This window comes from Notechis scutatus, chromosome 2 (assembly GCF_049901735.1).
Source record: "Notechis scutatus isolate UNSWTSFEM ecotype Mainland chromosome 2, rNotScu1.2, whole genome shotgun sequence".
Lineage (NCBI taxonomy): Eukaryota > Metazoa > Chordata > Lepidosauria > Squamata > Elapidae > Notechis > Notechis scutatus.
This window is the reverse complement of record NC_142010.1, coordinates 118569736-118591888: the sequence shown is the minus strand read 5'-3', so window position 1 is coordinate 118591888 and position 22153 is coordinate 118569736. Positions and strand designations below refer to the sequence as shown.

General features: G+C 39.8%; 1 protein-coding gene across 10 annotated transcripts in view; it reads left to right on the top strand.

Moving 5' to 3' along the window:
• SLC38A10 (solute carrier family 38 member 10) overlaps positions 1-22153 on the top strand; it is an 80715-nt gene that overhangs the window by 13994 nt on the left and 44568 nt on the right. For 7 of the 10 annotated variants that reach the window (XM_087955992.1, XM_087955996.1, XM_087955995.1 and 4 more), the window contains 7 exons: positions 1191-1284; positions 3292-3435; positions 5844-5968; positions 11248-11350; positions 13418-13600; positions 14714-14825; positions 16429-16535. In XM_087955992.1, the coding sequence (XP_087812118.1) occupies positions 1191-1284; positions 3292-3435; positions 5844-5968; positions 11248-11350; positions 13418-13600; positions 14714-14825; positions 16429-16535 (868 nt within the window). Of the gene's footprint in view, positions 1-1190; positions 1285-3103; positions 3436-5843; positions 5969-11247; positions 11351-13417; positions 13601-14713; positions 14826-16428; positions 16536-22153 lie in introns of all 10 variants that reach the window. The other 3 variants (XM_087955998.1, XM_087955997.1, XM_087955999.1) reach the window with 1 other exon arrangement.

The following is a 22153-nucleotide window of genomic DNA, read 5'->3' as shown; positions in this document are numbered from 1 at the left end:
GTCTGACTTCCTGCAAATTGTGAGGCCTATTCCACTCTTCACTGAACAAGTATTGGCTTCTGTCTTGGACCTTCACCCTACTCCTGATTGTGTACTCGATGGAGTTCCCTAGACTATTCTAAATATGTTTCTCACTCCCGTGCATGCATACGTGCATGAACACCCCACCCCCCCACATACAGACATCCTTTACTGAAAGTAAATAAATATTGAAATTGAAAGTAAATAATGAGTAATATGTTTCTCCCAAAAATAAAACCTCCATCTTTTATCTGGAAAAGCATACATAACTGATATGCAGCAATCTCCTTGCTGACCAGGTGCTGGGTATTCTCTCTTCTATTAAAGTCTGATTCAGCAAATGCCTCACGTTTTCTTTTTGGCCCTCTCCATAGTGTCAGATTCATAGACAGACTGAAACTATTGAATAAAACAGTTTCATTGCATAAAAACAGTTGTATGTATCTTGATGTCTGTATGAAGAAGGAAGGAAGGAAGGAAGGAAGGAAGGAAGGAAGGAAGGAAGGAAGGAAGGAAGGAAAGGAAGGAAAGGAAGGAAGGAAGGAAGGAAGGAATACTCAATTTGCTTATTACTCTGGAAGTGTATAATATAGCCAAAGAAGTATAAACAGAAATAGAAAGTTAAAACAAACATGCATTAAAAATAGCATTACTTTGGTGGCTAGGGAAATCATTTAAAATGTTTATCTGTATCAAAGGTGCTTTTTCAAGAGCCAACTGGACTTTCTGGTTTTTCATTGAAGATGTTTCGCTTGTCATGCAAGACGCTTCTTCAGCTCTTCTTGGATGAGAAGCAAAATGTCTTCAAAGAAAAACCAGAAAGTCCAGTTGCCTCTTGAAAAAGCACCTTAGAGACAACTATGACCTGGATGACTGGGAATCTCCATAGACATGTTTATCGGTACTTTTTCTGTTTTATATGGATGTAACAATCTATCCCCATATCTGCAGAGAAGTGAAATAGATTTAGGCTACCTCATTAAAATGTGCCACATGAGAATGAAATTAAGACTGTTGTCATGATTCTAGGGCATTGGCAGTCAAGATGGCTATCTTCAGAGAATTTCTGAACATAGCTCCCACTTGAATTCAGCACTTAGCACACAGGTAAATGATAACAGTTTTATTTCGCATTTTTCTAGAATGACCAGTCCATTTTGTTTTTACAGTATGATTGGACTGATGCTGGGGACCTGCATAGCTTTCTATGTTGTTATTGGAGACTTAGGATCAAACTTCTTTGCTCGATCACTTGGACTCCAGGTAAAGTTGCTTTTTTAATGACCTTATCAATAGCAAATTAGATCAGTGCCTCTTTCATATCTATACATAGGATAACATAGGACACATGGAATCCTGATTTCACTGCTAGCACTGAAGATGTTACCTAGTTGGGTAATGAAATATCTGCAAGAAGATATATATAGAGAGAGTATATATACAGAGAGTATCGGGGACTCCACAGTCCAGCCCTGAGCTACAAATATTCTCTATTATTGATAACATAGAGCATATTTGAAAGCTTGTCTGAATGGTGTTGCAGCAAGCAGCTTGCCATTTTCAAAATTAATAGCCAGTACACAAACTTCAGAGCAGCCTACCCCACAAAAACCTGATTTAAGACAAATTAAGTGTATTTGGTGATGGAGAGTCATTCCTAAGTTCTCCCTCCCTCCCTCCCTCCCTCCCTCCCTCCCTCCCTCTCTCTCTCTCTCTCTCTCTCTCTCTCACACACACACACACACTCCTTCCTCCCTCCTTCCCTCCCTCCCTCCCTTCTTTTCTTCCTTCCCAAAAGGTTGTATTTCCTATTCATCAAGGTGAGAGAGAAGATAGACCAGGATCATGTGTGTAAATCATACTGACTTACAGTATGTTAGCAATGATTTCAAATGTTTAAAAATGGCTGTATTAATGTGACTAGTAGCCCTTGCACATTAAATTATGCTGGCGAATTAAGAATTCCCAGAAGTTTAGGATGCTTTTATTTGTAGCAGAAATGAGTTTATCCAGACATGGTATTTAAAACTGATTTTAAATTTCAGTATTATAATTGTTTAATAAAAATAAAGTAGCTTCCGCAAAACATAAATTTGCTTAACTCTATTGTATATTTCTCATAATTTATCAGCAAGATTGCCTCTGCTTTTAGTTTATATAGCTGTTACATTTATGTGTCTGCTCTCACCTACCAACCCTTCCCAATTATAGAAGCATCTCACACCTGTCCTAAGATTTATTATATTTTTAACTTGATGTAGGTGTGAGACAAGGCAAGGCAGAACTGGACCTATTAGACTGAAGCAGTCAACAGGGAACTTCCAGTTTGAGATGCTAAAGTTTGTAGTATCAAATACTCTGGGGACAAAATTGGGTAAATGAATAGGGTTTTGTAGATTTATATCTTAGGATCTATCAGCTCACTTGTTAATCTCAAACTGCCAAGTAGGAATATACAGCGCAATGGTGACTAACCTGGCAAGCCAGGTCAAGAAAGTGCAGTGTTGATAGCATATCTGCTTCTTTGCCTTTTTCCAGGCAGGAGCAGTTTAATTCCCAATGGATAAATAGGGAACCAAAGAAGTCCCCGTAGGAGCAGAGACAAGCCAGGAAAGCTACAATGGACATTCAGTAGCATTCAGGCATGGTTTTTATCTGCTCCGGCCTGATGTAGTTAAGCTCTGATTAAGGACCTAAGCAGCTAAAAAAATGCATCATAAGCAAAGCCAAATTAGGTATTAAATATTTTGAGACATTTCCAAGCTTCCTGCTATAATAAATATAAAAAGCTGCTGGTTAATTTTCTGGGTCAGAATTTCCAAGACTCCCATCATTTCCCTTTTTTCAGCAAAGTTAGTTTTTGTTTTATTCGCTGGAAGTACATAAAAGATATTCAAATAATGTTGTGTTTGGATTACCATTTAAAGCAGGCAGCGAGCCTTTGCTGTAAAATGGTTTTGATAAGTACTTCATAGAGCAACAGTGGCACCCAGTGTCTGTGTGGTCTCATCACAGACGCTCTGTGAGAAGCAGCTTTCTTGACATTCCAGTTTTTTCCATCCCTCCTTTTATTTGTTTTCAGAGTGAGTCTTAACCTCAGTCTACAGCAGAGTGGATGGGCTTAGAATGTTAATTTTGAATGTGCTTTCTTCCTGAGAGTGCTCCCTGTGTAACTCCCTTTCTTGATGTGTGGTAGTCAAAGTGCAACACATGTGAATGGTTTCTGATTGGAGAAGGCCGATGTAACAGTTCCTCCTGTTCATCTTTCAGGTGAGCGGCTTATTCCGGATCCTCATGCTTTTTTTCATCTCTCTCTGCATTGTGCTCCCGCTGAGTCTCCAGAGAAACATGATGGCTTCCATACAGTCCTTCAGTGCAATGGCTCTGATTTTCTATACAGTGTTTATGTTTGTGGTCAGTATTAATGAAGGGAAGCTTTTGTTTTCTTCAATTCCTTTGAGGGAAACCACAATGCATATTTAAATTCCAGGATACCCAAACTTTTCACGTGGGTGGGCTCTCCGAGGACCTTTAACAGGAGGCCTGGTCTGCTTGTTAGCAACAACACATACTTTTAGGGTTTAGCTTGAAAAACTTTCCTAATCATTGGCACTACTTAGTAAGGGAAGACCACTACCAGTAACCGGGATGCTGTTTGCTCTTCTGTGCAAACCACAGGCCCAGGAATGTGACTCCCATATGCTGCTCAAAGCTATACATTTTTCCAGGGAGATTCTGCCATGTCCTCATCTTCCAGCGAGTCAGCATTTTTATAGTAGTGTATATAATAGGAATTTAGGCCACACAGATTGTCAGAGGAACCCCTTAATGCTTCCTTCACTTTCTGTTCTACAGTGTTTAATCAAATGCTTCCTTCAAAGCTTTCTCATTGAGGTTTTGCCAGAGAGGCTGCTAACAAATTCCCCTGCAGTAGGACTCTTTCCTCAGTTTCTTTTAACTTCTCACCTCTAATGTTGTTCCTAGGTATTCCTTGTTTTATCTTGTCTCTCTGGCCATTTTCATCTTTGTTTGGGATGCCATTTATTTATTTATGAACATTTTAAATGGCCTCAGGCTTAAAGACTAGACTTTAAAAGGCTTAAAAGATTCTTAAGTGGTGGGCAAAAAGTGACAGCTGAGCCTCAGAATAAACACATACAGTAAACCAGGGGTATCAAGCTCAGTTTTATTGAGGGCCGCATCAGGGTTGTGTTTGACCTCAGATGGGCCAGGGGACGTGGCTGGGGGCATGGCCAGCTTGGTGTCACTTGTGTCGGGAGTGCCTGTGGAGACCCATGGGCCGGATTTGGCCCTGGGCCTTGAATTTGACATTCTTGCAGTAGACTATAATTGTACCAAAGTTGTGTTTGATTATATGAAATGAGTATACATATACATATATTACACCAATTGTTTTCATCAATTAAAACTCAGGGGCTTCTTTAGAAATTTCCTGAAGGCTCTCAGGGTGGCTCACTGTTCACAGGAGGGGAACTTGCCCAGTTTTGGGTCTCTCTCTCCCTCCCCATACCCTCTGATAGGAGGGGACCTTTGGCCGGCATTCCCTAAGCCACATAATAGCCATCTTCATGGTTCCCTGTGTAAATACTTGTGCAGCTGGTATATCAGCCAAGCTGGTATGGGAGATAGAGCCATGTTTTCTTAAACTACAGTTTAGAAGCAGAAGACAGGCATCCCTAACAAGCTACAATGATATCAAAATAATGACCCAGGTATTACGATATTGGCATCCAACTGATACAGTTCTGTACTACAGGCTGACATCTTATGCAGGTATGTTAGTCAAATTATTTGTGCCATGACACACATATTGTGATTTCCATTACCACCACCATCACCCACCATGTAATGATCTCGGATTACCTCAATAGTAGGCCATATAAAAAAATGGTGACTTGTAACAAAGCTCATAACAAAACACGTTTTTTTTTTTGTTATGTACAAACTTAGGTGTTTCTCAGTTGCTCAGTTGGGTATTAAAGAGTTATATAATCCCCCCCCAAATAAAGAATATTGGTTCCTCCCACCAGGCAGCTTATTCTAAGATGGGGATGGGAGGCCAGGGAAGGAAGAAAGAAAAGGAAAGGAGGGAGAGAGAGAGAGAGAGAGAGACCAACATAAAAAATAATTTTCTTCTATATAACAGTTGCATTTGGAGTCAGCCATTCAAATTAGGGCATATACTATAACAGCCTTGCTGGAAGTAGCAGATTTAAGAGAGAGAAGGAGGCAGCAGGCATCTAGAGGAAGAGTAGCGTGTAGTACAGTTCCTTCATTGCAAAAACTCGTGCTGGGGGCTTAGAACACATAGTGTATTTGGGAGGCTGTTGGCTGCTAAAGTTGGGAGAGCTCATTATTTCGAAAAGCTAGAATACAGAAAGCCTTATGGAAAAAGGGTGGTTGGTTAGGATATGGAAATGTACAAAGATGTTGAAAGGATTTATTGCTAGAAATGGAAGGGATTGAATGCCAGTGAAGGGATTTGCATATTTTATCAAGCATCCAGTTGAGAACATTCAGTTGGAGGATAAGCAATTCTTGACCCACCCCTTCCTTGTGATGCAGATTGCTGTAATTTATCCAGGACCCCAAAACCCCACATTTCCCATACATCTTGTGCACTGGGGATGCAGACCCAGGAAATGTGGCTTGGTGAAATCTCTGCCTGGGAGCTTCCGCTGCCTCTTTGCTGTTTCCCAGTTGCTGATAAAGCTGATGCAAGCTGGATTGTCAATCACAGGGTTGGCATGGTGTCTCTGTTGCCTAGATTGTAACTTCTCTTTTCTTTTCCTTGGCTACAGATCGTGCTCTCTGCTTTCAAACATGGCCTCTTTGACGGGCAGTGGCTGCAGCGGGTCAGTTATGCACGCTGGGAGGGCATTTTTCGCTGCATTCCTATCTTTGGCATGTCGTTTGCCTGTCAGTCGTAAGTATCAGCAGTCCTGGCTGCTTGGAGATTGTGGGGTGGAATGAGTTTTGTTAAGGGCAAAGGGTCAGGATGGTCTGTATGGGATAGATACCATCTGGTCCCCTTGTCTTGATTTTAATCAAAATATTTTACAGCCCACTGAGGTATAGCATCTGACTGGGTTGTGACCCTTTTGTTACCTAGCTTGGAGAGGGAGTTATATTTCACTCTGGACTCATTGTACTTAAAAAGCTTATTCTTCGTAGGAGGCAAATACATCTCCGGTGTTATTTTCCATTGGCTTTAATTCTAGTACTTGGGACAGTATTGAGCCCTGTTCTTGAGGTGTAAGAAGAACTTAAGTTATTACCATAGTGGGCTATGTTGGCTTAAAATGATTTTTGTGAAGCAACATAATGTTTTCACAGAGACTATTTAAAGAAAAGGCAACTGTTCTTAAGTCAGTTTCACCTTCTGGATCATAAAGTCCCATTTACTCTTATAGATGTAGGACAGGGGTTGGCTCCAGGGTTTCTTTTTGTGCATTGCACAATGAAAAGCCTGTTCCAGAACTGGGTTCAACTCTTTTCAGTTCTCATACACACACACCCATACAGAAACACACAATTTTTAAAACTTCCCAGTTTCAGACTAGAGGGGTAGAAATGTAAGTTGCTGGCATCTTCCCATTCAGAAACCCCAACATTAGAAATGATATTTTTGCACCTTAATGCTGTTGTGTTCTTCACCGTCCCCTCCCTTCCATTTTCTCTCTCAGCCGTTCTTCTCCCCCCCACCCCGCCCTCCAATCCCTCAGAGTCTGTCAATAAAAAAGAAATAATGGAAATCCATGCTGCATGCTGGCATCATTTATTTTGGATGAAGAACTTAAGATTATTATTTTTTTGGTAAAACACATGCCTGCCCTTAGTTGTCATACTCGTTCTTGTGGCAGATGTAAGCTTTCATCCATAGATAATTCCCATTTCCATTCTAGTAGCAATACTTCTACCACCCTTTCATTTGTGGCTGGACTGAAAAGTGGCCCAGTGAAACCATAGAAGCGTGTGTGTGTTCAGCTGAGGACCCAAAACGGACCGTTAGCATTAGCTTTGATACAGCTGGGCTCTCCTTCTCCCCCTCTGCCCACTCCCCCAATTATGCTTCTCAGATTTAATGTGCTTCACTCAGTTTTAAGTGTCTCTGCTATAATTGGTGACAGAAGGGTTGATTCATTCTTTTATAGCTACCTAGTTACCACAGCGGGGGTTTATAAAATCCAAATTTGTCCTTTTTCTTGTGGCGGCCATTCAGAAACCAACCTTCATTTGGTGGGAGTTGGAAACACAGCAAAATTATATGTTCCAGACTAGTATATTCACATATCTCTCTAAATATAGATTACTACACCACTGGTGTGGCAAGCCAAACTGAAAGTTAAATCCTATCAATTTTCCCAAGGGCAAGAATAACACACGTTTCTTGGCCTGTGTGACGTCACATACGGATGGATCCGGGGTTGCCAGGCTTGTAATAACTGACCTTTCAGTCGATTTACCCCCAAACTTTAAGAAGTGTTAGATAGAAGCAAAGAAGTAACATGCATTATCGATTGGCCACTTGCTATGGTTTCTGAATGCACAAGTATGCTTTGCTTGTAGAGTTGGCTGTCTCTGGCAATAAGGTTTGTTGTCATTGCCAAATTCAAAGAGAAATGCCTCTGCGCCCCTCCACCCCTCGTGTGTGCAACATATGGTTTAACAGACTGCACATGAGGCTGGAAGCCAGGAAGCCTAGAAATATTACATTAGCTCTGCTGCAGCCTTCCTGTCCGACCTCAGGATAGTGTCCCTGTCCTTAACTCTTTTGTAATACGAGCTATACCGGTGTAAGCTTTGAATCAGACATTTCAGTCAGCAGTATAGACATGTACCAACTGGAATGACGGGCACCATTCTTACTTCAGTGTCGTTGCTAGTTCAGTATGAATGACAGTTTGAAGAACTGGGAATGAAGTCTCTCTTTATGCTCTGCCTCAGTTTTACATGTGGCTACCCAGCTTTATGACTGTTTTGGTCCAATTTCTCCGTTAGTCAAGGATCTTTAAAACAGTAGGAGAAGTGCCTTTCAATTTGCTTTCTAAATCTGTTTTTTCCTTCATTACATATATGTTCTTTTACTTACATACAGTAAATGTAGAAATTGAGAGAAAGAGAGAGACATAGATAGAGATAAAGAGCAATGGTGTAGTAGGTGTGGTGTAGCGATTAAAAAAATGGAAAGAACAAAATTTGGTAGAGAAAATGTTTGCCATTTGCATCATTCAGGGGGAGGGAGCAGTTTTCCCCCCCTAAGATTTGAAAAAAAAAAATCAATTCCTCACATCTTCTTTCATAGCACAGTAGCTACACTCAGAGTCATTGGCTGGTAGGCAGTCTTAGATATTATTATTACATAAATACATGGACTTCTCTCAGGGAATTACAAGGGACACATTCCCCTTTACAATTGAATTGTAATGCTGGAGGAGTAAGCCTATGTCAGATGAAACAAGATGCTACCTAACCCTGATCAAATATTCTAACTGTTCTTGTCCAGAGACTTCTGCATTTTGCCAAATTAGGACTTTTTCCTGAGCAGCATTCTCCTGCCCAGAAAAATCTTTAAAAACCCTGCAATTTTACCTTTTCAAAGTTCTACAGGCAAGGGATGTTTATGTTTTTGGAAACGCGGTCACAGACGCACACAAAAAGAACTCTCTCCCCCCCCCCCTTCAGCAAAAACTATTTCAGGCTCTAAAGCTTGCTTGTGCTGTTTTTCTCCTTGTGCTCATCTTGGAAATAGAGAGATACATGTAAAGGCATTTGGACTAAATACCCTTCTTCAGTTCACCCTGAGGGCAGCGTTCTGTGATTACAAGTGTGGTGAAGAATCCCTGTAGCATAAGGAAATGTTTATCAGACAAAGGTTTCTGCTCCCAGATACCTTGATCTTGACCTGGCCTTCCGGGTGGACATTTCAGCTTGAAAATAAAATCTGTGCACAGCAAGATGTACTGCTTGTTGTGCATCTTGGAGTCTTATTGGCAGAGAAGGTTTGACTTGCACATCTGATGGGTTTGAGGGTCTCTCTTACTTCTGTGTCTGGAACACCAAAATGTTTTGGGGCTTGTTTATACAAAGCAGGGATGGTGAAGGACTTCTGATCTTCTGTCTCTTTGAACTACCATCTTTTTAAAAAACGAAGAGTTTCCTTGTTAGATCAGACCAAAAGCTCTTCTAATCCAGCTGTCTGTCTCCCAACAGCATCTAGGCAAATGCCAGGGGGAAGTTCACAAGGAGAATATGGTGGCAACAATAATTTTATGATTTGTTCTTTGGGATTAGACAGTCGGAAGTCTTTTGCCAGTGTTTTGAGGAAAATTATATTTCCATCTTTTATTGCATCCCCAGAATTTCACAGAATACTTTCATACTACTTGTCCAGCCTCAGAATGAATGAACAAGGAGATCCATTAACATTAATCTTTTACTTTAAAAAAAAAAAGAAGTGAGGTAGGCACTAAAGAGCTAAAGAAGAGGGGCTCGTTTTTCCAGTTCCCCATTCTCTGAAATGTTTCTCCTTATTAAAAATAAATTTGGCATCCATCATAAAGATGGGGATGGTTTTAATCAAGAAAATGCAAGAATTAAAAAAACCAACCTTCTCTTAATCAGAGGACAATGCTTGCTATTAATATTTTTTAAATGTTAGATATCTGATTTGGTTCATAGGTTTAAAAAGGGAATTTTTCATTAACACCTTCCCCACGTGCAAAGCTGCCTGGCTACAGGCTGTGTTTCAGGATTAGTGTGTAGTTTGCTCTATAATTCTGGGCTTGCAGCAGAAAGATACAAGGTTTTGTCCTGTTTATATTTCCTGAAGTCCTAATAGGATTGTTAAGAGCAACCCAGCTGGATTGATTTTATTTACACACACACACACACACACACACACACACACACTTTTTATTTACAAATAATTCAAGGTGGTATTTTGGAGCCCATATCCAAACATAAGTTCCTCCTCCTATTTTCTCCACAACAGACCTGTGAGGTGAGTTGGGCTGAGAGAGAGTGACTGGCCCAAGGTCACCCAGCTTTGCCTTTTCTGGCTAAGGTGGGGCTTGAACTCACAGTCTCCCGCTTTCTAGCCTGGTCTTTCTAGCCTGGTGTCACCTAACTACTAGCCCAAACCGGCTAACAGTTCATATTGCCTTTTATAGGGGAATGCTTGGAAAGAGAGGTCTATCAGTCAGATTTTAAATTATATCCCCTATCACCCAGTTCATAATTCTGATCTACGGTAATTTTAAAGATGGGAATAAGAACGGTTTATGTTTCATAGGCTCCTGTTTCCACTGTCACAATCCTCTTTAAAAACCCCAAAACTCTGGAACATGTTTATTTGGGGGGATTTGATATTGTTTTATGAGTCGGTCTGGGAGTAGTTTGCTTCTGGGAAACTTCCCCTCCCATTGCTATCCTTAACCTTCCCACAAAGCCAAAAATGGCCAAAACAATTTTAGCCACACCCCTTCCAGGGATGATACTTAGACATTACTGGATATATATTTTGGGGGGGTTATGTTTTGTTTTTGCTTGCCCCCAACCATTCAAACCTTGCCAGCGTCCGAATTATATCTATGCAACCTCCAGCTGCTGTAGTAAATTATATACCTGATGTTGGGAACAAGCTTATATAAGCGCCCAAACCCCGTGTAATTGGCTCCTTCAGTTTTCTGGGAGCTTGGGCTCAAGCATTTGTGCTGAAATATGACAGGCACAGTGTTTAGTTTTGGTTGTTTAACTTTTCTCTTTGACAATCCAATGCTTTCGCTCCTTCCCTGCTTCTTACTCTGTAAACATCGTATTGCTTTAATTATCAGCCTAGGATGCTTCAAGAGCAATAATCTCCAGATTGCTGTCTGGAGCTCTGCCACTGTTGTTTGACTCAAACAAGTGGTCATTCCAGTTGCAACGTCACTCCCCCCACCCTTCCGATCTTCCTTCTTTTTTCGAAATGTGAAATATTTACATTGTACACGTGGCAGTGGCACAGAGGAGGAGAACGGGCGTATTTGTGTAACACTTGGGAATGTTTAAAATCTCTTGGCATTGGCAATATAAACCACTGTAGCATGACGGGAGTCTTGTGGGGAGATGCTGGGATTACCTTTATAGTGGCAACTGCACACTGGATTGAATATTTCTGTTCCTGACAACATGTTCTAACCGATGTTTGACTGTGTCTTGCAGCCAGGTCTTTCCAACTTACGATAGTTTGGATGAGCCATCAGTTAAAATAATGAGCTCCATTTTTGCTGCCTCGCTAAAGGTGGTCACTGCCTTTTATGTTATGGTGAGCATTTTTATTTATTTATTTTTTAAACCTTTCCTGCCCTGTCCCCTTCTCTACGTTAAAAAAACAAAACAAAACCATTTTTAAAAAGTCTTCTTTAAAAAAAAACAGTCTGTAACGAATTAACTGTGAGGAACTATAAACTATTCTGCCAATTCAGGATTTGCAAATCATAAATTCCATTAAGCAGGGCTGAAACGTGGTATATGTGATTAGTGTGCATATATGGTGTTTAAATTTCCCTACATCTTAACTAAGCAATTACTTGGATAAGATGGATTAGTAAATGCTGCCAGAACAAAATAACTGGAAGCGATCACAACAAGGTCTGCTTCAGCAACAGAGCATCTATATCTCGCCCTTAGTTGAAGTATTTTTCTCTGATAGAGCCAAAAAGGAAATTGTGAAAAGTCCTTCCTTCCTTCCTTCCTTCCTCCTTCCTCCCTTCCTCCCTTCCTTCCTCCCTCCCTCCCTCCCTCCCTCCCTCCCTCCCTCCTTCCTCCCTTAGTAACTCAAGACAGCGAGCATAATTAATATTCCTTTGCTCCAATTTTGTCCACAATTAACTACCCTCTGAAGTGGATTGGACAGAAAGTGAGTGACTGGCTCAAAATCACCTAACTGGCTTTCACACCTAAGGCAGTATTAGAACTCACAGTCTCCTGGTTTCTAGGCCAGTACCTTTTCTATTATACCAAAATGACAGTGTATTGCATCTAAATCAAAGGTGCACACTTTGATTTTTCAGTAATATGTCAAAAGTTTCACCCCAAAAAGTAGGTAACTCAAGTTAATATTAAAAGTCTTAAACGTAATTTATGCAATTATTCCATCTAAAGTTTAATAAGTTCCCCACTTGATACATTCAGCAGTGACATTTGAAGGGATTATAGGAGCTGCATTCTAAGTTTGTGCCTGTCTGGGCAATGCTTGGCAATTATTACATTTCGCAGTTGTGGCAATGTCTCAGTACCATTGAGCTATTCATACTTGTGAGCAGGGGAGGAACAATAAGCCTTGCTTGTAGCTCTCCCAGTGCTACATTGTGAAATGAATGACATTATTTTCTGAAAAGAAAATAACCAGAAAACCAGAAAAAAGTTTACTGTCCACATTGCATTATGCAACCCAGTTAAATATATAGCTTATCCTGATGAGACATGATCAGTTCACGTTGCTGGGTATATTATCACACCTGCCTTTTTTTAAAGGGCGAACTTTGGGGTTCAAGTTACTATCTTGCCTTCTGTGATAGAACTAGATTTAAGAAAGCTTGACAAATTCTTTGTTTTCTCTATTTCCATTCTGATAATGTCATTAACATGCATTTAAGATGATGGAATAAAATAAAATGGAAGTTATGTAACATGTTTTACTTTTGGGAAAGCATTGCTGGACATTGTCATAGCAAGTGCTCAGAATGACTTAATAGCACCCTCATCTTCCTATCTTATTGGAACTTAGTTTTACTCATAAGCCTGTGACATGCATACCCATACATACATCTGTTTCTTCAAATCTGTAAAACATCTGGAATTTGGAAATGTACAGGGAAACCCTATAGATAATGTGGTATTCCCAACAGTTTTCTTAAGAGACAGATTTGAATGGGTGATAAGCATTCCATTCAGAGGTAAGGGAGGAATAAGAAGGATATAATTAATTAAATGATTAGAGAAAAATATAGCTCTATCTTGGTCTAGGGGGACAGGCCCAAGGGTTGCCTAAATTCTCTTATATATCTCTATATCTATCTATCTATCTATCTATCTATCTATCTATCTATCTATCTATCTATCACTATCTCTATCATCTATATCTATCTATCATCTATATCTATCATCTCTATCATCTCTATCTATCTATCTATCTATCTATCTATCTATCTATCTATCTATCACTATATCTATCATCTATCTATATCTATCTATCATCTCTATCATCTCTATCTATCTATCTATCTATCTATCTATCTATCTATCTATCTATCTATCTATCTATCTATCATCTCTACCTACCTACCTACCTATCTCCTCCAAAACTAACTTATGTTTTTTGTTTGAATAGGTTGGGTTCTTTGGCTATGTGAGTTACACTGAAGCCATTGAAGGCAATGTACTTATAAACTTCCCTTCCAACGTAGTGACAGAGGTGATACGTGTGGGATTCATGATGTCTGTTGCAGTTGGATTCCCAATGATGATTTTGCCATGCCGGCAGGCTTTGAATACGCTTCTTTTTGAGCAGCAGGTAAGATGGTATAAACTTTTATGAAATAGATTTTAGGCTTTTCTCCATAGTTTATTATAAACTGAAGAATTTGTGCTTATATTGTCCTCTCCTTCACTCTTTATATCTCATGCAAAAGGAACAAGTGGAATCTCCCCCCTTTTTAGGTTTGGAGATAGCATTCACTTTGGTGGTGTTTTCATCTGATTTCCTGTGGTTGCTTTATTTATTTTAAAAATGGTTAAGAAAACAATGATCAACATTTGCTGAAGTGGGGAAGACTAAGCAAAAACTTCATTCAGGTGCCTGGAAAAAAGAACAGGAAGTAATGTTTAGGATACTCTGTAAAGTAGGTTGATTAGGCCTTCCCGTGCATGAGTCTTATGCCTGTGAGGACAGCAACCATTGACTGCTAGGTATGAAGTAGAATTTAGCCTAAAGCTTCATAATATCCCAAGAAATTTAAAAAAAAACCAGATGAGCAATCAGTTGTTGCGATCATGCCCTAGGCAAGTAGTAATTATCTTCTTCCTTTTATTGTCCCTCCAAATGTAACCACTTTCCTAAAAATTCAGTCTCTGGTCAATGATTGACTCTTGTGCTATTCAAATGCAGTGTGGTAATCCATTTTTACTGTGGATGTCTTCACTGTGTTAACTCATCAACTGGCCTGCTGAAGTTATGGTGAATCTTGTCCACTACTAGACAGATTCGTGGTATAGCTGACATTGCTTTGAAGTATACTTGCTTTAACAATCGCTCTACAGTTGTGAAGTGTAATTTATTTTGCAGCACATAAAAAGTTTTAAAGACCATTTTAAACAGTTATGAGAGTTACAATTAACAAGAAAAAGACAAATGGAAAGTACTATTTTCATTAGTTATACTGGCCTGTTATCTTCCATGCTAGATGATTTTTCAGAAGTCATTAAATCATGCTGTTTGGATTATGTTACAGTTTTTAGTTTAAAGTTTCTGTGAATAATTTCCAAAGAAGAATAAAATGGTTGGTCAAGAGAATGCATTGGGAAGAGATTCTAATTTACAGGGTCCCCAAAAGAGATTCCTGAGAATTTGCAGGTGTATGGGGATCTATTCATATGCTTGTTTTATTAATCTTTTCTTTTTAAACAGCAAAAGGATGGAACATTTGCTGCAGGAGGTTATATGCCACCTCTCCGATTTAAAGCTCTGACTCTGGCAATTGTGTTTGGGACTATGGTTGGTGGCATCATGATCCCAAATGGTAAGGGAAATTTTGGAATTTTTGGACTCTTAATCCCTGGTTTTTAAAAGCGTGCGTGTTTATGTGGTTGCTGTATATGAGCATAGATTAGAATAAACCCAGTGTGTGTCTGCAGTCAACTTTCATTAAAGGTACATACTTGTACCTACAGTGAATGCATCTAAAATGATCATACTTATACCATGTAATATATTAAGTATTTCATGTTTATTTTCAAACTTTCTTTTGATTCTTATTCCCAGTAATTTGTATGAACTGGGATATGTTGTCTTGAATTTTAGTATCTCTAGACAAAAATATGCCTGGTTACACCTTCCCTTTCTGAGATACTTGTAAATATCTTAATATATAGGGTGTTAGAAAGACAAGATACATTATCTTTTCAGCATTCTATACCATACAGGTATTCCTTGATTTACATCCAATTGCTTAACAACCACTTGAAATTATGATGGGCACACAACAACTGCTTTGTTATAGCACTCCGGATCATTGTAAAATATTGTTGTCTCCATCCCCACAGTCATGAGACTGCATTTTGGAGGCTTTATGATTGATTGCTGCATCCCATAATCATGTGACTGTAATTTGCAATGTTTTTTGCCAGTTATTGGCAAAAAATGCTCATTCCGACTAAAGGATTCATATTTAACAACTGTAGCATTTACTTAACAACCACTGCAAAAATGTCAAAAAAATCAAGTCCTGTCATGTGGGTGCCTCAACTTATAACCATAACAACTTACAGTCCTAACTGGGGTTGTAGAGTTGTAAGTAAAAAACTATTTACAGTCAGGAGCAGGGATATTGGTATTTTTCATCAAGGAACTGGTTCAAATATAGAAGTGAATATATTATACTGTGTTAATGGTATTATTTTAGGTATCACACTGAATAACTTTTCTAGGACACCAGTGCCAGAGCTATGGAAAGAAAAAGGGGGGAAAAATAGGAGAAATGTAGTTTTTTTTTTTGCTTGCTCTCAGTCATGAGATTCTGCCATGTTACAAGTCCAGAGTAAAATGCCTTCCAATTGTTTTGTGCCTTCCTAGCCACTATGGAAAGGCTTAAGGAATTTGAAATCACCTCAGGGTATCGCTTTGCCTATTCTTATCCTATATTTGTATAAGAATGAATATCTGGATCCATGCTAGAACTAGAATACCCATAATCCCATATCTGAGGGAGTTAGACATAGCAAATATAAATAATTTTTTAAAAATAAAATAGTTCCGTATCCTTTTATAAGCATACTTTACTATCAAACAGAAGTATTGTGACAAGTGTATGCTTTTCACTCTATTTTAATGCATACTTAAGGATGAAGTAGTATCCTAATCTACTGTATTTATGGTAAGTATGGAGCTAAAGATGTTAGTTCATCACATTATGAACTAATTAAGTGTTGATGTGCTTATTTTACCACAGTCAGTAACATAGATTACAGCCTCTGCTTCACTGATGGGCCCAGAGCATAAAGCAGGAAAAGTTTGTTCTTCATAGTCTAGACCAAGTTTTCCCCTGAATCATTTCAATGGAAGAGTTCATTCATATGCCGTTAACTGGAACTTCTAATGATTTTTCTCTTCCTCTTCTCTGATAGTGGAGACCATCTTGGGCCTAACAGGTGCAACGATGGGAAGTCTCATCTGTTTTATCTGCCCAGCTCTTATTTACAAGAAAACCCACAAGAATGCCCTTTGCTCACAGGTCAGTGCCAATTGTAATGAACTCTTACTCCATCTCTTGCTTACAGTAGAGTTTGGGCATCATGTTAATTTCTCTGGCGCCAAGGAACCCAATCTACTCTTTTGTTCCAGATGGATAGCAGACATGGAAGGCAGGGCAGGGGTTCTAACTCGAACACATCATTATCAAGAAGTCAACGTTTGTGGCGGTATACCTGCATCTTCTGATCTTGGAATGTTCCTCTTTTGTGTTTGGCAGACTAAAATGCATTAATAGCTGATTCCTGATGCTGCATCAGCCTGCTCCTTGCTATTGTGTTCCCAACATGGAGGGTGCAGGCAGCATTTTCAATGCTTAACTAGTCTGCTTCTTTGGGACTGTGACTGAAACAAATATATTTTGGCACTGTGGGCCTTGCTCACAGGTTTTTTTTTGGTTGCATCCCCAAAATAACAACTGCAAAAAAGGAGCACGCATATTACACACACAAACACACGCTCATTGTTATAGAAATAGATTTCCCATTGTAGAAACTCTTTGAAAAACACACCCAAAGCGTCCTTGTTCTTTTCAAAGATAAGACTGGTTCCACTTCCTGATTTACTACAGCCGCTAATTTTTAAATGGAGCTGAAATTAAAGTTTTTGCTGTTCCTTGTGACCATAGTGCAGCAAACTGACATTTTCAGGGAAATTCAACCTTTCTCTGAGAAGAAGTGGGTGATAGTGTTTTTTCCCGCTGCTTACTCACTTTGTGTTTTCTTTTTGAAATATAGACTCATAGCATCTTTTTTGATGGCATGCAGCTTTTTAAAAGGATCTGGAGTTTTCAGGGAACTTTTTGGGTTAAGTCTTTGCTGTTATTTTGTCAAGCCAGCCCAAGCGATGTTAGGCACAGCAGACTGGCATCACAAGATCAATGAAACAGCCACCCCTATTTTAGGATGAAACCTTATGTTGCCTCATTCTTCTCCACTCTTGACACTTGTAAACAGTTGCAGCATGCGTGACAGGCAATAGAACAAAGGCAGCAAAGTAAAATTTGATTTTAATCAGATGTTGTTGTATTCCAGTCCTGACCCCTCCCCCACAATGCTTTTTGGCACTATTTCATTGCAGCCTATATCATTGTATGTCCAGTTCATGTTTAAGTTAGTTTAGGTAGACGTTTGTTGTCTTTGATTGCTGGCAAGTTGTTGTTAATGTTGCAAACCATCGTGAGCACCTTTAAATACTCAGCTAGTCTGTCTTTTATCTCTGTGCATAGAATGGATACGGCAGTGGGTGTTTGTGAATATGCATTTACAGGCATTTGCAAATCACTCCTCAATTGAAGAGCTTTTCCTTTTAACTCACATAGATCATTTCTCAAGATTGGGTCAGTTGCCAGTTACGCTGCAATGATGTAACCGAATGGTCTGTTGACTTGTGTGGGGTGAGGGTATCAGTGTCGTAGTTCAAGATGCAGCTTTGAAAAGCTGAATCAAACGTGTACTCCTCCCAATTCTTCCTGATCAGAATCATTCCCATGAGGAGAAGGAGGGGGAAATGCATCCCCAGATGTTTTTTTTGTTGGTTGGGTATCTAATGCCACCAACCACAGTTAATTGTTGCAGACAGCTGGTCAGTCAATAGTTGGCAGAGAGCCAGAACCCCGGAAGGCAGCTTGGATTAAACAATGTGGGTAGTTTTCTTACAAGCTTCAAATGCTGGAAAGTTGATTCAATAATTGAGCAACTGGGGGAAGGGCTAAGAATTCTGCCAGACTTGTGAAAGTGCTGCTGACTTGGGAATCTTTCTCTTTCCTGTGGTTCCATTTGTAAGACTGTATATTCTCTTGGTATGGTAGGGAAGGAGTGCAGGGCAGTAGACAGAAAGGACCATCTTTTGAAAGCCTGTAAATGGCTTTTCTGATGCAGAAAACTTGCCTGTGCTCTCTCAAACAAGAGAGGAGTCCCTGAATATTCTACATTCAGTGCAGAGAAGAGCAAACAGGATGATAAGGGGACTGGACATACGAAGAACGGCTGCAGGAACTGGGCATGGCTAGTCTAGGGGAGACAGGATATCAGACTTCCAATATCTGAGGGGCTGCCACAGAGAGGAAGGGATCAAGCTTTTCTAAAGCACCTGAAGGCCAGACAAGGAATAATGGATGGAAACTGAACACAGAGAGATTTAACCTGGAAATAAGGAGAAACTTTCTGAGAGTGAGAACAATCAACCAATGGAATAGCTTGCCCTCGGAAGTTGTGGGAGTGCCATCAGTTGGGACTTTCAAGAAGAGATTGGACTGCTATTTATCAGAAATTGTGTAGGGTCTCCTGCTTGGACTAGATGACCTACAAGGCCCCTTCCAACTCTGTTAATCTAATCTAATCTACATTTAACATATAAGAGAAAAAAGCCGAGAAACTCTTGACTAGCTTAGTGTATCTTTTATTGGCTAATGTGCCATTTATGACAAAGATGCTCAAAAAGATTATTGGCTTGTTTGACTACCGTATTGCACTTCACAGGGAGCTACCCTGGAAGAATGTCCAAAAGCTCTACTTCGTGCAAAATGTGGGGTCTTTGGTTGCTAACAAGTATATGATATCTTGACTCCAACCAACATGCTAATGTTAAAATATTTGCAGTAATTGTCAGTAGTTTTCCAAGGTGGTATTGGTGAGGAACTGTCTGTTTTGATATGAATTACCCTGTTTTAGTTTTAGTTATCAAGGTAATCTTCCAATTACAGCCACAGTTGTGCCTGGAATCATGGTCGTTGAATGAAGTGATTGTTCAGTGAGATGCTACGTGACAGCTTAATTCAGTGACCAGGATCCTAGCTGTCTCAGTTGTGGTCTTTAGGCAACTGCTTGGGTCATTAAAAGGACAGTTAGGGAGAGTGGCTGAGCTTCCCACCACATATGGGAGGCCTGGCCCCTCTCTTTGCCCCATTGGGGAGAATGCTGGAAGAAATCCACCGGTGTGCTTAAGTAATGGACCTCAAATGTGACAAAAACATTCGCAAACCCCTCCATTCTGAGCCTTTCAGAACGCTGGTATTTACTAGCATTTCCCACTTAGGGGATGGACTTTATTAGGTGAGGAAGAAACCCTGTATAGCCTCCTCATCAGGCATGTGACTACAATTAATTTGAAGCCAGGAGTTCAAGGTAATATATATCTATTCAAGAGTTATCCGCTTTAAAAAAGTCTGCATAACAATTCGAACAAAGGAATTTTTTTTAGGTCCTTTATACATCTGCACCAACATTTTTATATCCTTATAGGGTCCTGAACTGTGTAACCAGTTGTACCCATTGTTTCTTTCATATCTCTTGAACGGCGTTCAGAAGGCATGCTATTCAATGAAGTTGGATTTGGGAGACACATATGCTTTGATCAAGAATGAGAGACACAAATATTTAACACCATTCGGGAACAGACATGACAAATTTGAATCCACAGTAATACTTTTGGCTTGGCCTAATTACAGGGTAGTCTTCTCCATTAAATATTTCCTGATGTTTTGGAAAAAATACATTGTGGTTTACTGGATGATATACTGATATTTTCAAAAGATCTATCTTTACATGAAAGATGCCTTAGAACAATTCCATGAACACAAACATTTTATTTGGTTGGGAAAAATGTGCATTCAATTTTCCCCAGTTGGACTATTTAAGTTACAGGAGCCTACAAAAACACAGTTTATAGCCAAGAACCTAGAAATGTGAAGGACGCCATGCATTTTCAAAGCTTTGTGAATGTGTACAAAAAAGTCATCCCTAAATTTGAGGGGTTTATAAGACTGCTGTCTCAACTCTTAAACAAAGGACAGTAATTTAGATTGTCTACTCAAGAACAAGCAGCATTTCAAAAATCCCAAATCCTTTTCAAAGTCATTGCTCAAACATCTAGACCCCTCCTGCCCCCTTGTGGTGGAAACAGATTCCCTCAGATTTCGCATTAAGAGCCCCATTCTTCTCCATACAGTGAAAAAGGCGTGGTAGGATGGGAGAGAAATCTATACAGGTAATCCTCAACTTACAACAGTTCGTTTAGTGACTGTTCAAAGTTCGAACGGCACTGAAAAAAGTGGCACGACCGTTTTTCACACTTATGACCATTGTAGCATCCCCATGGTCACACGATCAAAATTCACAGTGCTTGGGGCCTGGTTCGTTTGCAGTGCCCTTTGATCACACTTTGCCACCTTCTGACAAGCAAAGTCAGTCGGGAAGCCAGATTCACTTAACAAGTGTGTTACTAACTTAACAACTGTGCTTATTCACTTAACAACTCTGGTAAGAAAGGTCGTAAAAGGAGGCAAAACTCAATAAATGTCTCACTTAGCAACATAAATTTTGGGCTTCATTGTGGTCATAGTTGAGGACTACCTACTTGTACATTCCATTCCAGATTTGCTCCTCCAAAGCTGAATGGAATCACGACATTTTCAACAAAGACTTGCTTGCAATAAAAGTTGTGTTCCAGTGACGGAGGCATCTCCTGCACTGAGCAATTCGTCCAGTATAGGTAACGCCAACTTACGATCACAACTGAGCCCATAATTTTAAGCGATACATTTTTAAAGTGGGCTCTGTACCATTTTATGGCCTTTCTTGGCGCTTAAGGGAATCACTGCAGTTGTTAAGTTAGTAACATGGTTGTTACATCAATCTGACTTCCCCATTGACTTTGCTTGTCAGAAAAGGGGATCACACAGGACACTGCAGCCATCATAAATACAAGTCGGTTGACAAGGATCTGAATTTTGATCACGTGACCATGGGGATGTCACAACAATCATAAGCGTGAAAAACGGTCATAAGTTACTTTTTTTAGTGCTGTTTTAACTTTGAACGGTCACTGAACAAACTGTTCTAAGTCGAGGATTACCTGTGTAGGTGCACACAGATCACCAGAATTGGAAATTCTGCAAGAAGCACCATATCTTACCTTAGGTGGACACACGGTTTTTTTTGTTTTGTTTTAATATTACCCATATTCCTGGCTCATACAACAAATTATCAGAGACTCTTTGTCACTTATTAGCCCTGGTAGCAGTGTGACTGTCTCTGAAGGCCATTGCTGAGAAAGGAGTGGGCTTCCTTGTGCCGTTGGTTGGCCTCTATGACAGACAGACAGTTGGATTGATTAGCCAGGAATCCAACCCAATAGGACATTGCTTATGTGCTCATATATCTCAATATAATGTTCCATGCTCATGTGTCTCACAATGCAGCCAAGCAACTCTAACCTCCCCAGAGACTAGATCTTCCAGAAATATTGGAGGTAGGGATACAGGCCGTAATCTGCTAGGTTAGATTATAATGCAACAGTAATAGGTTGCATATGGCAGGGGTCAAATGGATGATTTACAATTAATCCCATAAGCCAAGACTTCATCTTTATCTATGAATGATGAGCAGTTGTTCCATCTTTGTTCTTGTTTCTTTAAGGGATGAGATGTTGCAACTCTGCCATGACAACAGAACTGCCAGACATGATGTAGGGGTCACTTAAAATTTTGCATTGGGCAGAGGAGAGCTATTTTAGCTGAAGATGAGAGTGTACGTCAAGCATTGTTTCGTCTTGTCATATTTGTTGCTGGTCCAAGATACTCCAGGAAAGCTGTTTTGCTTC